Source organism: Sesamum indicum, linkage group LG2 (assembly GCF_026168435.1).
Source record: "Sesamum indicum cultivar Baizhima isolate 11 linkage group LG2, ASM2616843v1, whole genome shotgun sequence".
Lineage (NCBI taxonomy): Eukaryota > Viridiplantae > Streptophyta > Magnoliopsida > Lamiales > Pedaliaceae > Sesamum > Sesamum indicum.
In genome coordinates, this window is record NC_142658.1 from 1,424,689 (window position 1) to 1,439,485 (window position 14,797).

General features: G+C 33.9%; 2 protein-coding genes and 1 long non-coding RNA gene across 5 annotated transcripts; 1 reads left to right on the forward strand and 2 right to left on the reverse strand.

Annotated features, from left to right (window-relative positions):
* Positions 1-2,533: 2,533 nt before the first annotated feature.
* On the forward strand, positions 2,534-3,361 carry LOC148788917 (uncharacterized). The gene has a single exon (XM_088877508.1). The coding sequence runs from the start codon at positions 2,534-2,536 to the stop codon at positions 3,359-3,361; it is 828 nt and encodes a 275-aa protein (XP_088733634.1).
* Positions 3,362-9,561: 6,200 nt separating this feature from the next.
* Positions 9,562-10,057, reverse strand: LOC148788918 (uncharacterized). The gene is made up of 2 exons (XR_016062948.1): positions 9,796-10,057; positions 9,562-9,715 (listed from the first exon to the last, which is right to left on the reverse strand). It is a non-coding gene; the product is annotated as an uncharacterized LOC148788918 (long non-coding RNA).
* A 559-nt stretch (positions 10,058-10,616) lies between these two features.
* Positions 10,617-14,314, reverse strand: LOC105176696 (transcription factor TGA1). 3 transcript variants are annotated; one of them, XM_088877851.1, is made up of 10 exons: positions 14,115-14,312; positions 13,774-13,934; positions 12,967-13,144; positions 12,817-12,888; positions 12,611-12,670; positions 12,439-12,516; positions 12,270-12,330; positions 11,715-11,986; positions 11,350-11,577; positions 10,617-10,965 (listed from the first exon to the last, which is right to left on the reverse strand). In XM_088877851.1, the coding sequence occupies exons 2-10, from the start codon at positions 13,779-13,781 to the stop codon at positions 10,780-10,782; spliced, it is 1,143 nt and encodes a 380-aa protein (XP_088733977.1). In that variant the 5' UTR covers positions 13,782-13,934; positions 14,115-14,312; the 3' UTR covers positions 10,617-10,779. The 3 variants fall into 3 exon arrangements, with proteins under 3 accessions (XP_088733977.1, XP_011097907.1, XP_011097899.1); XM_011099605.3 differs by having other exon boundaries at positions 12,967-13,134; positions 13,774-14,314; XM_011099597.3 differs by having other exon boundaries at positions 12,270-12,327; positions 13,774-14,313.
* Between the last annotated feature and the right edge of the window lie 483 nt (positions 14,315-14,797).

Genomic DNA, 14,797 nt, shown 5'->3' on the forward strand with positions numbered 1-14,797 from the left:
TTTCTCACCCAATTCCAAATCCCTAGCCCGATTCTCTTTCTCCTTCGATCGAATCCTCAATATTGATTAAAATTTTGTGGTTGTCGACACTCATTTTGGAGCTTTTTTCTTATTCTGGAGAGAAAAGAATATTAAGAAAGTATATATACTACAAAAAGAAAATGGGATTTGGAGCCGATTTAGGAATGGCTTTTTTTTTCTTTAATACAGTTTGCAGGACACAAAACTTATTTGGACCGATTTTTGGAATGATTGAAAATCCATCCTTACAAATGGTGCTACAAAATTGTAGGAACGGTTCGAGCAAGACCGTTCCTATTTGAGACGGGAACTATAATACTCTATGAAAACCGTTCATAATATTGAATTTTTTATAAAAAAATTATTTTTTTAATTGGAATGATTTTAGGAACGGTCAGTCTTATATAGGACACATATATAAAACTGTTTTAGTAATGGTGTTAAAAACGATCTTCCTGAGTTTGTAACACATACTTAAAACTGAAATAGCAATGATATTAGGAACGGTCAGCCACTATTTAGGAACACTTATTTAAAATGGTTTTAGCAATGGTATTTGAAACGATCAATGTAGTTTAGGAATACGTGTTTAGAATTATTTTAGTAATGGTATTTGGAATAGTCATTTATTTAGATTTGTAAATATTTCTTTACCATTACTAAAACCGTTCCTAATTTTTTAATTTTATATTTTTTTTATATTTTATAATTTATTTATATATTTAATAAATTATAATAAATAAATAAATTTATATATTTTAAGAAATTTTAATATATAATTAAATTAATTTAATAAATTTCTAATTAATTATATTTATAAATTTTATTAATTAAATAAATATGAAATAATAGAATGTAATAAACATTATGAAACATGAATAATTAAGAAAAAATGTTATATTGATATTAAAAATTATCTAATTACAAAAATAAAAGAAAAATTTAAAAATCTAATCTAACCCCTCCTCATTAGCGACGTCCATATCGTCCTGGTTCGAGGTCGTGGGGTCTTTGGAAGGCCTCCTACAAAATAAATAAAATTATTAGTTCTTTTAATCAAGAATTAATTTTTTTTAAACAAATAATACTAATAATCTACTTACTGCCACCTCAACCGCCCTTTAGTCCCGCTCTAGCTACCGTCCTCTTTTTTCTTGTAGCACCTTTCAATAACTCCATCTGCTTGTACGGTTGACCGAGCTCTGCCTCTATAAGAAAAAAATAGTTAGCATTTTATTTATAACATTGTCTTTTGTTGACTGATGAAGATGGATAAACCTAAATAGTTCTATGGGCAAAATTCACTTGATGGGGCTAAACAAGTTTAAAGACATGTGTATTCTGTTTGTATGTGGTTACAAAGGAACTATACATTTTTAAATAATTATTATTTATTGAAAATATTGTCCTTAATTTGTTTTCAATTTCTAATGATTATGTAATTGTATTTTAATATGAAATATTACCTTAATATTGTATTATTGACATTATTTGAAAATAATATTATTTTATTGATATTATTTGAAAATAATATTATTATTGGGAATATTAGCTTAATTTTTGTGATTATAGACATTGTTATGTAAATAATGTATTGGGAATATTAGCCTAATCTTTGTGATTATTGATATTGTTATGTAAATAATATTATTATTGAGAATATTGGTCTAATTTTTGTGATTATTGACATTATTATCTAAAAATATTATTATTGGGAACCAAACACTGACTTAAGTATGAGAGGGTCTTAGCTGGAGGCTACCCCAGCAAGCCTAACGATCTGCTTCTTTTCTCAGGGCCCAATCACTAGTCTGGGAGTGGTAGCGATCTCGAACCACTTGGAGGACCAGCTCGCCCGACCAAGGAAGTCGTGTGGATTTCGACCCGGATCAGTTAGCTCCATCTGTGGGAATCCTGAGAAGAATTCCTTTGATTTGGTCTTGAGGTGGTTGAAGGACTCAGATACCCAGTAGGAGAATTCGCAATGTCCGAATTATCAAGGCACAAGCAAGAGGGAAGGTTGCATCTAAGGAACGAAGAGAAGCAACAGATGATTGAGATAGCAAGTAGGAATGTTATGGTGGAGCATGAAAGGAGACTGGTTTCATCGGCTGTTGGGAAACCATCAAAGAGAAGGCTGATGGGAGAGTAGAGGAAAGCAATCGTGGATAATCATGTGGATGGAAATGATCGCATGAGGAGGAATATGGAACAAATGCCAGGAACCAGCCGAGTAAGAGAGAGATCAGTCACCGCATCTAGCAACATCAGGATGAGGGAACCAACGATCTCTAGAGTTGAAGTGGAAAGCGTTGGAAGGCAGATAGAAAAACTGAAGCAACAAATAGATGACTTCAAGAAGCGAGGCGACCTGGTGAAGCAGAATAGGAACTCGCCTTTCGCCAACAAAATTTTGACCAAAGTCGTGGTTCCAAATTTTTGATTACCCAACCTACCCAAATACGATGGGTCGAAGGACTCACGGGAGTACATCTCGACTTTCGAATTGGTAATGAATTTATATGGGCAAACGGATTCTATTAATGCAAAGTTGTTTGTGACTACTTTGACAGGGAAGGCACAAGAATGGTTTACCAGCTTGCCGAGTGGAACCATTGGATCATATGGGCAACTGGTACAGAAGTTCGCTCTTCACTTTGCCAGCAAAAGGAAGTCAAAAAGATCAGCAAACCACTTGTTCATGATCCGACAAGGAAGCGACAAATTCCTTAAAAATTTTATAGGAAGATTTAATAACGAGACTTTAGAGGTGCAGAATTTGCGGATCGATATGATGACGAGCATATTGATACATGGATTGCAGCAGGGACCATTCGCATCGGCGTTAGCAAGAGATCCTCCTGGAAATGTAGAACAACTGATGCACTTAGCCCGTAAGTATATCGACGAGAAGGAAATGAATGCGATCAAGGACAAAGAATGGGAAGGAGGTCGAGATCGAGATAGGCAAAGGCTAGATGAAGAGAAACCAGTCCAACTGAAATACCACAAGTACACGCCGTTGATCACCTCCAGAAAACAAGCGATGATGATGGTTGAAGGGGCGGTCTGCTGCAATAGCCTAGTAGAACTAGAACATCAGGAGGAAAGGATCCCGAGAAATACTGCAAGTTCCACAGAGAAAAGAGGACACGACTTGGAGGATTATTACCAGTTGAAGGACGAGATTGAAAGATTAATCTGGCAAGGGTATTTCAGAGAGATCGTGTACGAGGCAGGAAGTCGAGATCGAAGATCTCCAAGTAGATCGCGAGCTGGGTCATCAAGTAAGGAGAAATTGGAGCTTGATAGAACAAAGGGAGGACGACGATTTCAGTGAAGAGGGTATCAACCCGAAAATGTGGGTACGCCTGTATCTCTATTGTTTTCATTGCGGATGTTAGTTTTTGCAGGAATATTATTACTTTGTTTACATTATAAATTATGGGATTATGTATAATAACTGCAATATTTTGGATTATTTGCATCTATGTGAGTGTTTGCGTGAAATAAATAGCGCTTTTGGGTAACTTACATTACAATGAAATATTATGTGACCTGCAAAAAGTGTGACCCGGTGTCTTGAAAAGACCAAACAAATGCGACTTGAGAAAGGTGAAACCATATGTCTGAAAAAGACCATGGAACACGACCTGAAAAAGGTGCGATCTGGCGTTTGGAAAAGACCACTAATATGCGATCTGAGAAAGAAGGAAAAAGAGGGAGCAAAAGAAGAAAAATGGTGGGGAGGGGGGGTCACAAAAACAAGGGAAAATGAAAAAAAAAAACCGTGGCTTACCTCTAGTGGCGTTTTACGGCGGCTTTACGAAGGGGAACGGCGGTAGGGAGATGAAGAGTCGATCCGACAGAGAGAGTGAGGGAGAGAAAGAGAGGAAAGAAAAAAATCAGCTAAGTATTGTATATATTTATATATATATATATATTAAGTTTTGGAATGGGCTTTGGAACAAGCAGTTTTAACAAAAACCATTTCAAAAATCATTCCAAATAACCAAGACGACGTCGTTTCAGTTAACAATAACTATTCCTATTTTAAAGACGTTCCTAAAAATTATTCCTAAAACCAAAAATGATGTCGCTTAGTCCAAAAACGACGTCATTTTTTAACATTTTTAAAGAAATCATTTCGTTTTTTTAAAAAAATTGTTCCTAATTGTGTCTCAAAATTATTTTCTAAAAAATCAGAAAAATAATAAATATAAAAAAAACTATCCTGGACATGTTAGTGATCAGAAAAAAGTAGACATAAATTAATTAAGGCCATTGGTAACATATAATTCTTTGAATTAAATTGATACATGTTCAGAAGATCGAGTATATATTTGTATATATAAGTTTGTTAGTCTTACAAAGATGTAAGTAGCATCTTATAATGTTGTATTGGATTGCCTAATAAGATCGTTAGAATTTTAATCAGATCGTTGAATATTATTAAATTGACAAAATACTACACTCCATGAAGTTTTGGATATTTTTGTTATACGTATGCTTAGATATCGTATCTGATACACAATCAACGAGGTTAAAAACGATGCAACTGTCCATCAGACAACTAGATATGTTCACATATGGAAAGAATTGTTACGTGTTTAAGTTTGGAATTAATCAAGATCCCGGATGTTGAGATATTGTAACCAGGAAGTGAATGGGAATCTGTGGACATAATTAAGAACAATTTTGGAACTCATTTAGGAATGATTTTTGTTAATCATTTTAGGAATGGATATATTATACATTTAGGAACGGTTTTAGTTAAATTCATCTTAGGAATGGTCAGATACTTAAAACCATTCCTATGTTTGATTTTCCCTTCACTCATCATTTGGCACGAAATTAAAATTTTTGGAACTGATTTTGGAACGGTCAAAATAGATTGACCATTCCTAAAATTGTAATGTATTTAGGAACGATATTTTTTTTTAAAGTCCGTTCAAAGTTGAAACGGTGTTAGGAACAATTTTTTTATTTTTGGATCATTCCCAAACAGGAAAATATGTTCTTTATTTAAAAAATAATTTTATTTGTGTGAGAACATTATTTTGCAAGTTGTCCATAAAATTTGCTCCAAAAACCGTTTCAATTTGTGGCGGATTTTGGAATGATTTTTGAAACACATTACTTCTTAAGTAAAACTCATAATTTGGAAAGATTTTTGGCATAATTGATTAGGTGTGTACTCAAACCGTTCCATATTGTACCACATTTCAGAATACGTTTTCTAACTTTATCTTTTGGACATTTATTGTCACACATATAGGAACAGTCATTGAAACCGTCCCTAATTCTAAAAATGTTTTTCAAACAGAGTTCCCAATATTAACCATTAGTATTTTGGAGCGGTCTTTGGTACGGATTTGTAATTGTTAGTTTGGAAACCATTCCACAATTATAACCCAATAAAAATATAAATCATGACGTCATCTATCAATATTCATTCCTCATGTATTCCAAAGCCCGTTCCAATATGGAATGGGATTTAGAACAGTTGCCTTGCCGTGCCAAATCCCTCCTTTTTATGTAGTGGTATATAGAAATGAGTACAGTACCATAAAAGATAAAAAAACAGGGAAGACCTTCAATACGGAAGGAAAAATCTATATGTTTTCATTCAAAGGGAAAAATGATCAATAATTAGGCCTAAGGACGGAAACTGTTAATATTTTAAAAAGTTTAAGGACTAAAATAAAATTTCAATATATTTAGAGACTGAAAATGAATTAGCAACAATATATGAGGACCAAAACGGTAATTATCCCAAAAGAATAAGTAGCAATGTGTGGGGAGCAAAAGTGAAATTTTCCTGAATTTTTTATAGTTGTAATACTGATATAAGAAAGGGTAAATTATAACCACTTCTTTTAATAGTTGGCATAACTATAAATATATTGTCATTGTTGGAAAAATTATAAATACCCCTTGATTTTAACACGCATCTAACAACGAGTCCATTCCATTAGCGCTTTTTAGGTTCCCATCCAGTTTTTTATGCTGAATCAACAAAAATATCTTGGGGTACTAGTAATTCACCCGATAAAAAAATACAAAAAAGAGTATTATATCCTTAAAAGGAAATACATGTAAACTACATTTTGAATAATTAAACAACTTAAAAAAATAAGTGTTCAGACATAAAAAGACACGTTGCGATTAAGGAAGAGAAAGTCTTGTGACTCATAAGCTTCTGGTCTTGAATTGATATAAAACAAATGCGGGAATTATAAGAAAATGTATTTAGAATGCCCACTATTGCAGAAACTGTAATTATGAGAAAACATATATGACATCTGACAAACTGTAATTATGAGAAAATATATATGACATCTCACATGTATGTGTAACTTAGAATTTTATTCTCTTTTCCAGAATATGTGAATGAGGCACTACTTTACCATACATAATTAATTTTAAACAACTAAAGATAAAGGAAACAAAAGCCATGCAAGCATGCACTCATGCTGCTTGTTGCTTATTCATATGTAGTAAGTAGCAGTGTATGTAATAGGAGCAGAATGAACTGGAGAAGCATGCTCCATCAACAGGACTTGAAATGACAATTAGACCGTCAAATTGATAAATCCAGTGAGGGTTGTGTTTAGAAGGATCCCTGATGTGGCGTTAACCACAGTGCCGACAGTTTGGAGGGTCGAGGTAAGTACGCCGGTGGTGGTGGAAAGCACAGGGCAGATGGTGGTGTTCAACGGAAGTTGAACAGTGACAACACAAGGAATTCTGGGCAAGCCGAGTAAGAGCCCAAGTAGACGAGGAACGGTAATGCTGAACGATCCGGTCGTATTGGTGGTGGATTGGCCGACGGTGGTGCTGACACCCAGAAGATTGGTACAATTCAGCTTAACAACAGTCCCATTAACGCCTTGGCCAGGGCAGTTTCCAGTGGATGTGCAACAAAGTTGGCCATTGACAACCAGGCCGGGCAAGAGCTGGCCCTGGCCGTGGCCGCGGGTGGTCAAGAGGAGGAGAGCCACGATGAAAACGGCGGAAGTACAAGTAGAAGCCATTCGGAGCTTTGAGGTTTATGTGTTGTAGTATTTCTTTACTTCTCTACTTTGTTGTGTTTGAATGCAAGGATTGAAGTCCTATTTATACAATTTTATCGAGTTTCTAGCTCAGATTAAATTTAACTAAATATGAACCAATCACATAAAAAGTGTACCACAATTGAATTTTTTTTCTTTTTCTCCATGCAGAATGTTTTTAGCAAGTTGAAGTAGGAGTTGGAGTTTGGGTTGCTCTATGTGTACTACTCCTTTATTATTGTACATGTCAACTTGTTTGTTCTTGTTGAATAGTATTTTATAGATGTTCTGATATCTCTACAAAATCTAGGGATAGATACAGTTAAGAGCTCAGACATAATGAATTAGGGAATTCTGAAAGTTTTACATTTTACAAGACTTTTGCAATTATGAAGTTTAATTATCTTTAATTAATTAGATTAAATATGGCAATGGAAATATCATTAATGTTTTATTTTAATTTATAATATCAAAGTTAATATATAAAACTCACAAGGTAGTGGAATTATGTAATTTTTTTTTTTTTTGTCAAATTCGAGTTTGAATTGCTTTTATGCCCTTTTTTTTCTTTAAACATATTGGCAGAAAAAATCTGACGATTAAAATATAAAAATAAATTAAATTATTCGATATTAATTAAAATCAATTGAGAAAGCTATTAAAATTTGAAATAGATATATTTGACTTGGTTCCATAATTGAAAACATTCTACTTGCAGCTTTTCCCACTTATAGTTAATAAAATATTACCATTTATAGATTCCCTATTCAATATCTATATATCTATGGAAGTACAAATCCCTCTTAAAGTTTATTTCATTTACTGGTTTATTTTAATTAATCTTATAATAATATTTTTTAGGAATATTCATGTAGCACAATTGACTTATTAGATCAGATTAATTGTTTGTTTTTTTGTAATTTATATTTGATGTTTTTTAGAATAATTTTTTTCAAGTTGAGTTATCATACAACAAAGGAGTTATGTCATATAGGTGACTGGACCTTAAAATATATTATAGTAAAAAAATCTCCGATTAACTCTAAGAGACTCGACTGGAATTGATTCTTCAGTTAGCAAGTAACTGTCTTCCTAGATACACTCGTATACTTATTTGAATTTTAGGCAATGGAAATATCATTAATGTTTTATTTTAATTTATCCTATTTGATACATAACAATACTTTTAGAAGCACAAATAAGATCTAAACATTTATGTAGAAAAACATAATGATAAATATGTATTAAAATAAATTTTTATACATATTTAATCTTTGAAAAAAATGTAATTTAAGTCTAGTAATTTAGGAAGGGTAGCCTTTTTGGTCATGTAATTTTATAATTTTGATAATTTTAGGTTTTTCTTTTTTTTTGTACAGATAACCTCGTTCCAATATTGATCCTCAAACATACACTTTTTGTACATTTTTTGTCCCTGACCTCTACTTTTTGTCAAAATTGGCAGAATGAGCCACGTGTGACTCACGTGAGGTGGATCGGAGGCTGAAGATAATAGTCAAGACTAGGTTTTCACTTTACTTATACACAAAAATTTTTGCTTTTTTTCTCACCCAATTCCAAATCCCTAGCCCGATTCTCTTTCTCCTTCGATCGAATCCTCAATATTGATTAAAATTTTGTGGTTGTCTACACTCATTTTGGAGCTTTTTTCTTATCCTGGAGAGAAAAGAATATTAAGAAACTATATATACTACAAAAAAAAAAAATAGGATTTGGAGCTAATTTATTCGGCTTCTCTTTTTTTTTCTTTTTTTTTTGTCTTTGGAACAGTTTGCAGGACACGAAATTTATTTGAAGCGATTTTTGGAATGGTTGGAAATCTGTCCTTACAGTTGGTGCTACAAAATTGTAGGAACGGTTCAAGCAAGAGAGTTCCTATTTGGGATGGGAACTATAATACTCTATGAAAATTGTTCATAATATTGAATTTTTTATAAAAAAAAATATTTTTTTAATTGGAATGATTTTAGGAACGGTCAATCTTATGTAGGACACATAAATAAAACTGTTTTAGTAATGGTATTAGAAACGATCTTTCTGAGTTTGGAATACATACTTAAAATTGAAATAGCAATGGTATTAGAAATGGTCAGTCACTATTTAGGAACACTTATTTAAAATGGTTTTAGCAATAGTATTTGAAACGATCAATGTAGTTTAGGAATACGTGTTTAGAACTATTTTAGTAATGGTATTTGGAATAGTCATTTATTTAGATTTGTAAATATTTCTTTACCATTACTAAAATCGTTCCTAATTTTTTAATTTTATAATTTTTTTATATTTTATAATTTATTTATATATTTAATAAATTATAATAAATAAATAAATTTATATATTTTAAGAAATTTTAATATATATTTAAATTAATTTAATAAATTTCTAATTAATTATATTCATAAATTTAATTAATTAAATAAATATGAAATAATAGAATGTAATAAACATTATGAAACATGAATAATTAAGAAAAAATGTTATATTGATATGAAAAATTATCTAATTACAAAAATAAAAGAAAAATTTAAAAACCTAATCTAACCCCTCCTCATCAGCGACGTCTATATCGTCCTGGTTCGAGGTCGTGGGGTCTTTTGGAGGCAGTTTTGGAACGTTTCCTGCAAAACAAATAAAATTATTAGTACTTTTAACCAAGAATTAATTTTTTTTAAACAAATAATATTAATAATCTACTTACTGCCACCTCAACCGCCCTTTAGGCCCGCTCCAGCCACTGTCCTCCTTTTTCTAGTAGCACCTTTCAAATAACTCCATCTGCTTGGACGGCTGACCAAGCTCTGCCTCCTGTAAAAGAAAAAAAACAGTTAGCATCTTATTTATAACATTGTCTTTTGTTGACTGATGAAGATGGATAAACCTAAATAGTTTTACTGGCAAAATTCACTTGATGGGGCTAAACAAGTTTAAAGACATGCGTACTCTATTTGTATGTGATTACAAAGGAACTATACATTTTTAAATAATTATTATTTATTGAAAAATATTGTCCTTAATATGTTTTCAATTTCTAATGATTATGTAATTGTATTTTAATATGAAATATTACCTTAATATTGTATTATTGACATTATTTGAAAATAATATTACTATTATTGATATTATTTGAAAATAATATTATTATTGGGAATATTAGCTTAACTTTTGTGATTATTGACATTGTTATGTAAATAATGATTGGGAATATTAGCCTAATTTTTGTGATTATTGATATTGTTATGTAAATAATATTATTATTGGGAATATTGGTCTAATTTTTGTGATTATTGACATTATTATGTAAAAATATTATTGTCGAGAATATTGGTCTAATTTTTGTGACTATTTACATCATTATTATTATTATTTAAAAAATAATGACAAAAATCAAGATTGTATTTGGATGATTTTAGTAGTTCTCTAGTAAATTGTTAACATTATTGCCTCAATTATAATGGCAGTTTTCATGTCTGCAATTCAAGAACTACAGCTTTTCAAGAACAACTCAGAGTAACCAAGTCATTAACAAACTTATGAACTATATACAACTAGAACAATAATACACACAGTCCATACTTCAATAGCAGCATCTGTAGTGCAGTTGCATTATAAATCAGTACTGTCCGAGCAAAATTAATGGTTGTTTTATGTACAGAAATGTTGACCGGTCCACGGTAAACTACTACTACCTAATGCTGTTCGCATCGTTTTGTAGATTAGCCAGGTTCTCGATAGAACGAGCGGACCAGAGCGAGCTGAGTGCACGTAGGCGCTGAAAATACTCCCCAAAAGCAAGCAACCCTTTTGCTGCTTGACGTGTTGTCAATATACGGGACATTTGGTGCAGCGTTTGCTCTCGAAGATGATCAGCCTGCGCCAAGAATGTGTTGGGCATCAAATTTAGTCTGACTGTTGAATGTATGTAGAAAATACACAAGAAAAAGTAATTGGAAGACACAAAATTATGTGGGACGGAGAATTCTCCTACGTTCACAGTTAGTCACTCATCAACTACTTCTAGTAGGGTGTGAGTAAAGCATTATAAAATTATAATTTTACACTGGATGTAAATGTTCGGGTAGACTCCACACGTTTCAGCAAAACGAGCATCAAACATAACATTTACATACCATTGCTACACTTAGAAAAATCACATTCATCTTTTCCGAACTGAATGGAGAGTGAAACAGAAAAACCAGCAAGGGAAACGGGAGCGACTAGGAAAACAAGATGATGAGAGGGAAAATTAACATACCTGGTTTATGAAGCTTTCGAGAGATTCTAATTTCTCCAAAGCGGCGGCCGTCTGGGAGCTGTAGTTTCCAGCTCCTGCAGCAAGAAACGTTAAGCTTTGTGCCAGTGTCTGCTGAAGCTTCTCCATTCCTTGTGAGAGGGCGTCCTCGGCTTGTACACAAGAATGTCTTAAGTTGTTGACGCTAGCAATTTGCTCCTCTGTCAATGGCTCAAGTTGAGGCATTACAACCTTTCAATGAAATCACTGTTAGTTTTATTATTGGAGAGCGAAGCCTGACTCAATATCACAATTTAAGTGAAAACTATTACATCTAGGTAAAATTTGCCGTATTAGTCTAAGAATGAGACCATGTAAAGAATTCTCACGTTTATGAGCTCTGACGGCCGGAAACCCCCAATCCAAAGGAAAAACCGCTCGACTGACGTCCTCCACATGCCGGATTCCAAGTAGAAGGCATCTGCTCTGGCAGCGTCTCTTTTCATGCGAAATAGATTGCAGTAATGGTTCAACACATTCTCGACCACCATACGGAGCTCCGCATCACCGATAGGGGACTGCAGAAGATTCCTAAGCTCAGATATTTTCCGTTCTTGCTCGTCTATCCAGTGCCTGTATTCCATCTCAAATGCAGCAATTCCTGCACGAGGATCACAGTGGCATTAATTCATCTTGACAAGTCCCTGAGCCACCTAAATACACATGCATCAAGATTAAATAGATGTAACGGATGGAACGATGTCTTGAGTTTGAATAACAGAACTATTTACATGTGAATAGATGATTGATGCGCTTCAAATAAACAAATGACGAGGAGTTACCACAAGAGTTTCCAAAGTCATGCAAATATTCAAGATTATTAACAGGAGTTTACACCTCAAAGTCACATGCTTCGACAATATAGTAAGGAGGAAACTAAGTACCCGGATTTATAGTTCCACATATTCCCACATTAGCAGTCGCACTGGCAATAAGCAAGCCCTGCTGTCGAGAAGAAACTTAAATTTCAGATGGTAGCAATATTATGACACTCAGTAATGTATTACATGATTTAGAAGGGCATAAAAAGACAGAATAAATCATCTTCTTCACCTGTTGTCTTGCTCTCTCCAGTTCGAGCTCAAGTTGTGCCAGTTTCATCCGGCTTGTCTCCAATTGCTGAACATAAGCCTGTAAAATGATGCAGGTAAAATATTAAACAAAAAAAGCTCAATACATCACCAACCACTAAAAAACACTTAATGGGAATCGGCATGTCCAAAACCTTCTTGCGTAAACGGCTTTTCCTAGCAGCTTCACGGTTTTGCGCCAAGCGTCTTTGTATCTGTCAAAAATCGAGAAACAACTCCTCAACATAAAATCAAAGAATTAAGCCATCTAACTCTATCGGACATTTTTCTTCCTTGTTCAAGATTTCAGGGTCAAACACATGCACGTGCAAGCACGCTAAGCAGAGTTATGCACGCTCACCTTCTCGGAAATGCTCTTTGATGCTTGACTATCTTCAGCATGCTCAAGTGATTTATCAGAAGCATATTCAGTCTGGAATCCAAATTAGACGACTGTCAGTCCAAAGACAGCGGCCAAAAAATGTTTTCAATGCAAAGGATATATGCTCACCTTGTCGTCTAGCTTTGCCTCCGTCTCCATGATTATACACACACCAGTTCCAGCACTGATATTATCGTCAAATGTGTCCTCCCACATCCCAATTTGGCGGAGGGGTTCATATATACCGATCCTGCTTGGAGGGGCGAATTGAGTTGTCGGAGAAGTCATATCAGGAACCTGGAAATCACTGAACAAGAGGCAGGATTACTGAAACAGGTGCTAGAGCATAAAAACGGATTGATACGAGCAAATAAGGCTCCGGAACTTCACTAAACAAAGCTATATTAATGAATTTATCTGGTAGCTATATAACAGACAAATATATAGCAATAAATCAACATGATCCAATCGCGAAAATACAGGAAAAACCAAGAATAACGTTAAACATTCAGCGATCATACTGACCATCAGCTTCTATTAATAGAACAAAACGAATAGTTCTTTTTTGCACAATGAACAAATAGTCTTTTGATCAGGGCAGTGCTGAGTACATTTGGCACAGAAATTGAAAGGATCTTCTTATATCTTTCAACTTAGATCAGCTGATACGTCCTCATTTTATACACCTCAAAAGCTGTTTACATCATCACACAGAGCTCTCAAATAATCCACACTGTGATTAACCAGAAATTTATGCCAACAACCATTCCAAGAATCATAGTGAAAACAATTAGAAGGCTGTCAGACTGCCCATCCACCTACATACTCAACAATTTCATAATTCAAGAAAAAACCGTGACCATCTCAAAAGCCAAAAAACACACAGAACAAAAGGTGATGGGCAAGAAGCCCAGATAGAGCATGGAGAAAACCAACCTGTACATAAACTGTAAAACTTCAAAATCGTGCCTTTATCACCCACAGAAGCCAACGTGAAGAAATTCAGAAACTCATCAGAATCTTGATCATATCCCCCACTAGCATATTTTCAAAGGTCCAAGAACCATTCAACCGCAGCTTTACCACTCACACAGGCGCTGGATTCAGGCGAAAGTGATAAAATAAAAGGGATGAGAGAACCCCAACTCTTGATATAAAAACTGTAAAGCAAAAAGGAGGTATTTTTTTGCTAAACCCACTCACTATTACTATAATATTGGCATGCAGATCCTCACAAATAATCAAAACAAAAAAAGAAAAGAACCCCTTTACTCAACTGAGTCTGAAAACAACCCAAACAATCCCACACAGCAAGAACAAACAGATTGGGCACTGCCCCAACTCAGTTGATAAGCTTAAAATTTTACTTTGCAAGAAAGCAGCTTTCCAGAGCCAAAATTTTTCAATCACACGCAAAGATTCACTCCTATTTATAAATGGTCTGTGAACATGACAGGCATTTCCTGTTTTTGCTTTTGTATTGACTGACCAACCAAGGTACAAGCATCATAAGCAAGTGTACTAGCATATATAGTGCTATAATTGTTCCTGTGTGATGGGTCCACGAGGGCCACAGGTGACACCAGTCCACAAATGATCGACACGTTTGATCAAGTGTACCCCGCACCCTCCCCAATCTTTCAGGAGGAACTTATCAGAGAGTGCCAGCATTGCCAAGTGGGACAGCAGACGCTAGAAATTCAAAAGCGAAAAGGGTTTGTAAAGTAGAAGAGTAGTCTATCGTGCCACGCATTGTTGAAAATGGTGAACTAGTACTCAATAAATAAGGAAAAAAATTTCAATAATTAATTGAGAGTGAAGCTTCAAGAGGTTAATAAACTTAGGACCAATTCTAACGTAATCTCATAAAATTTATCATAATTATAAATATTTTTTTTATTTTTAAAAAAGTTGCGATCTTAACTGTCATCTAACAAATACCATATTTATAATAGTCATT

Coding starts and splice junctions, on each gene's coding strand:
- LOC148788917 (XM_088877508.1), top strand. CDS start 2,534: ATGAATTTATATGGGCAAACGGATTCTATTAATGCAAAGTTGTTTGTG.
- LOC105176696 (XM_088877851.1), bottom strand. Junction 12,889..12,966: donor AGGCAAAGCTAGACGACAAG/GTGAGCATATAT, acceptor TTTGGATTCCAG/ACTGAATATGCTTCTGATAA. Junction 12,671..12,816: donor CAAAGAGCATTTCCGAGAAG/GTGAGCGTGCAT, acceptor GATTTTTGACAG/ATACAAAGACGCTTGGCGCA.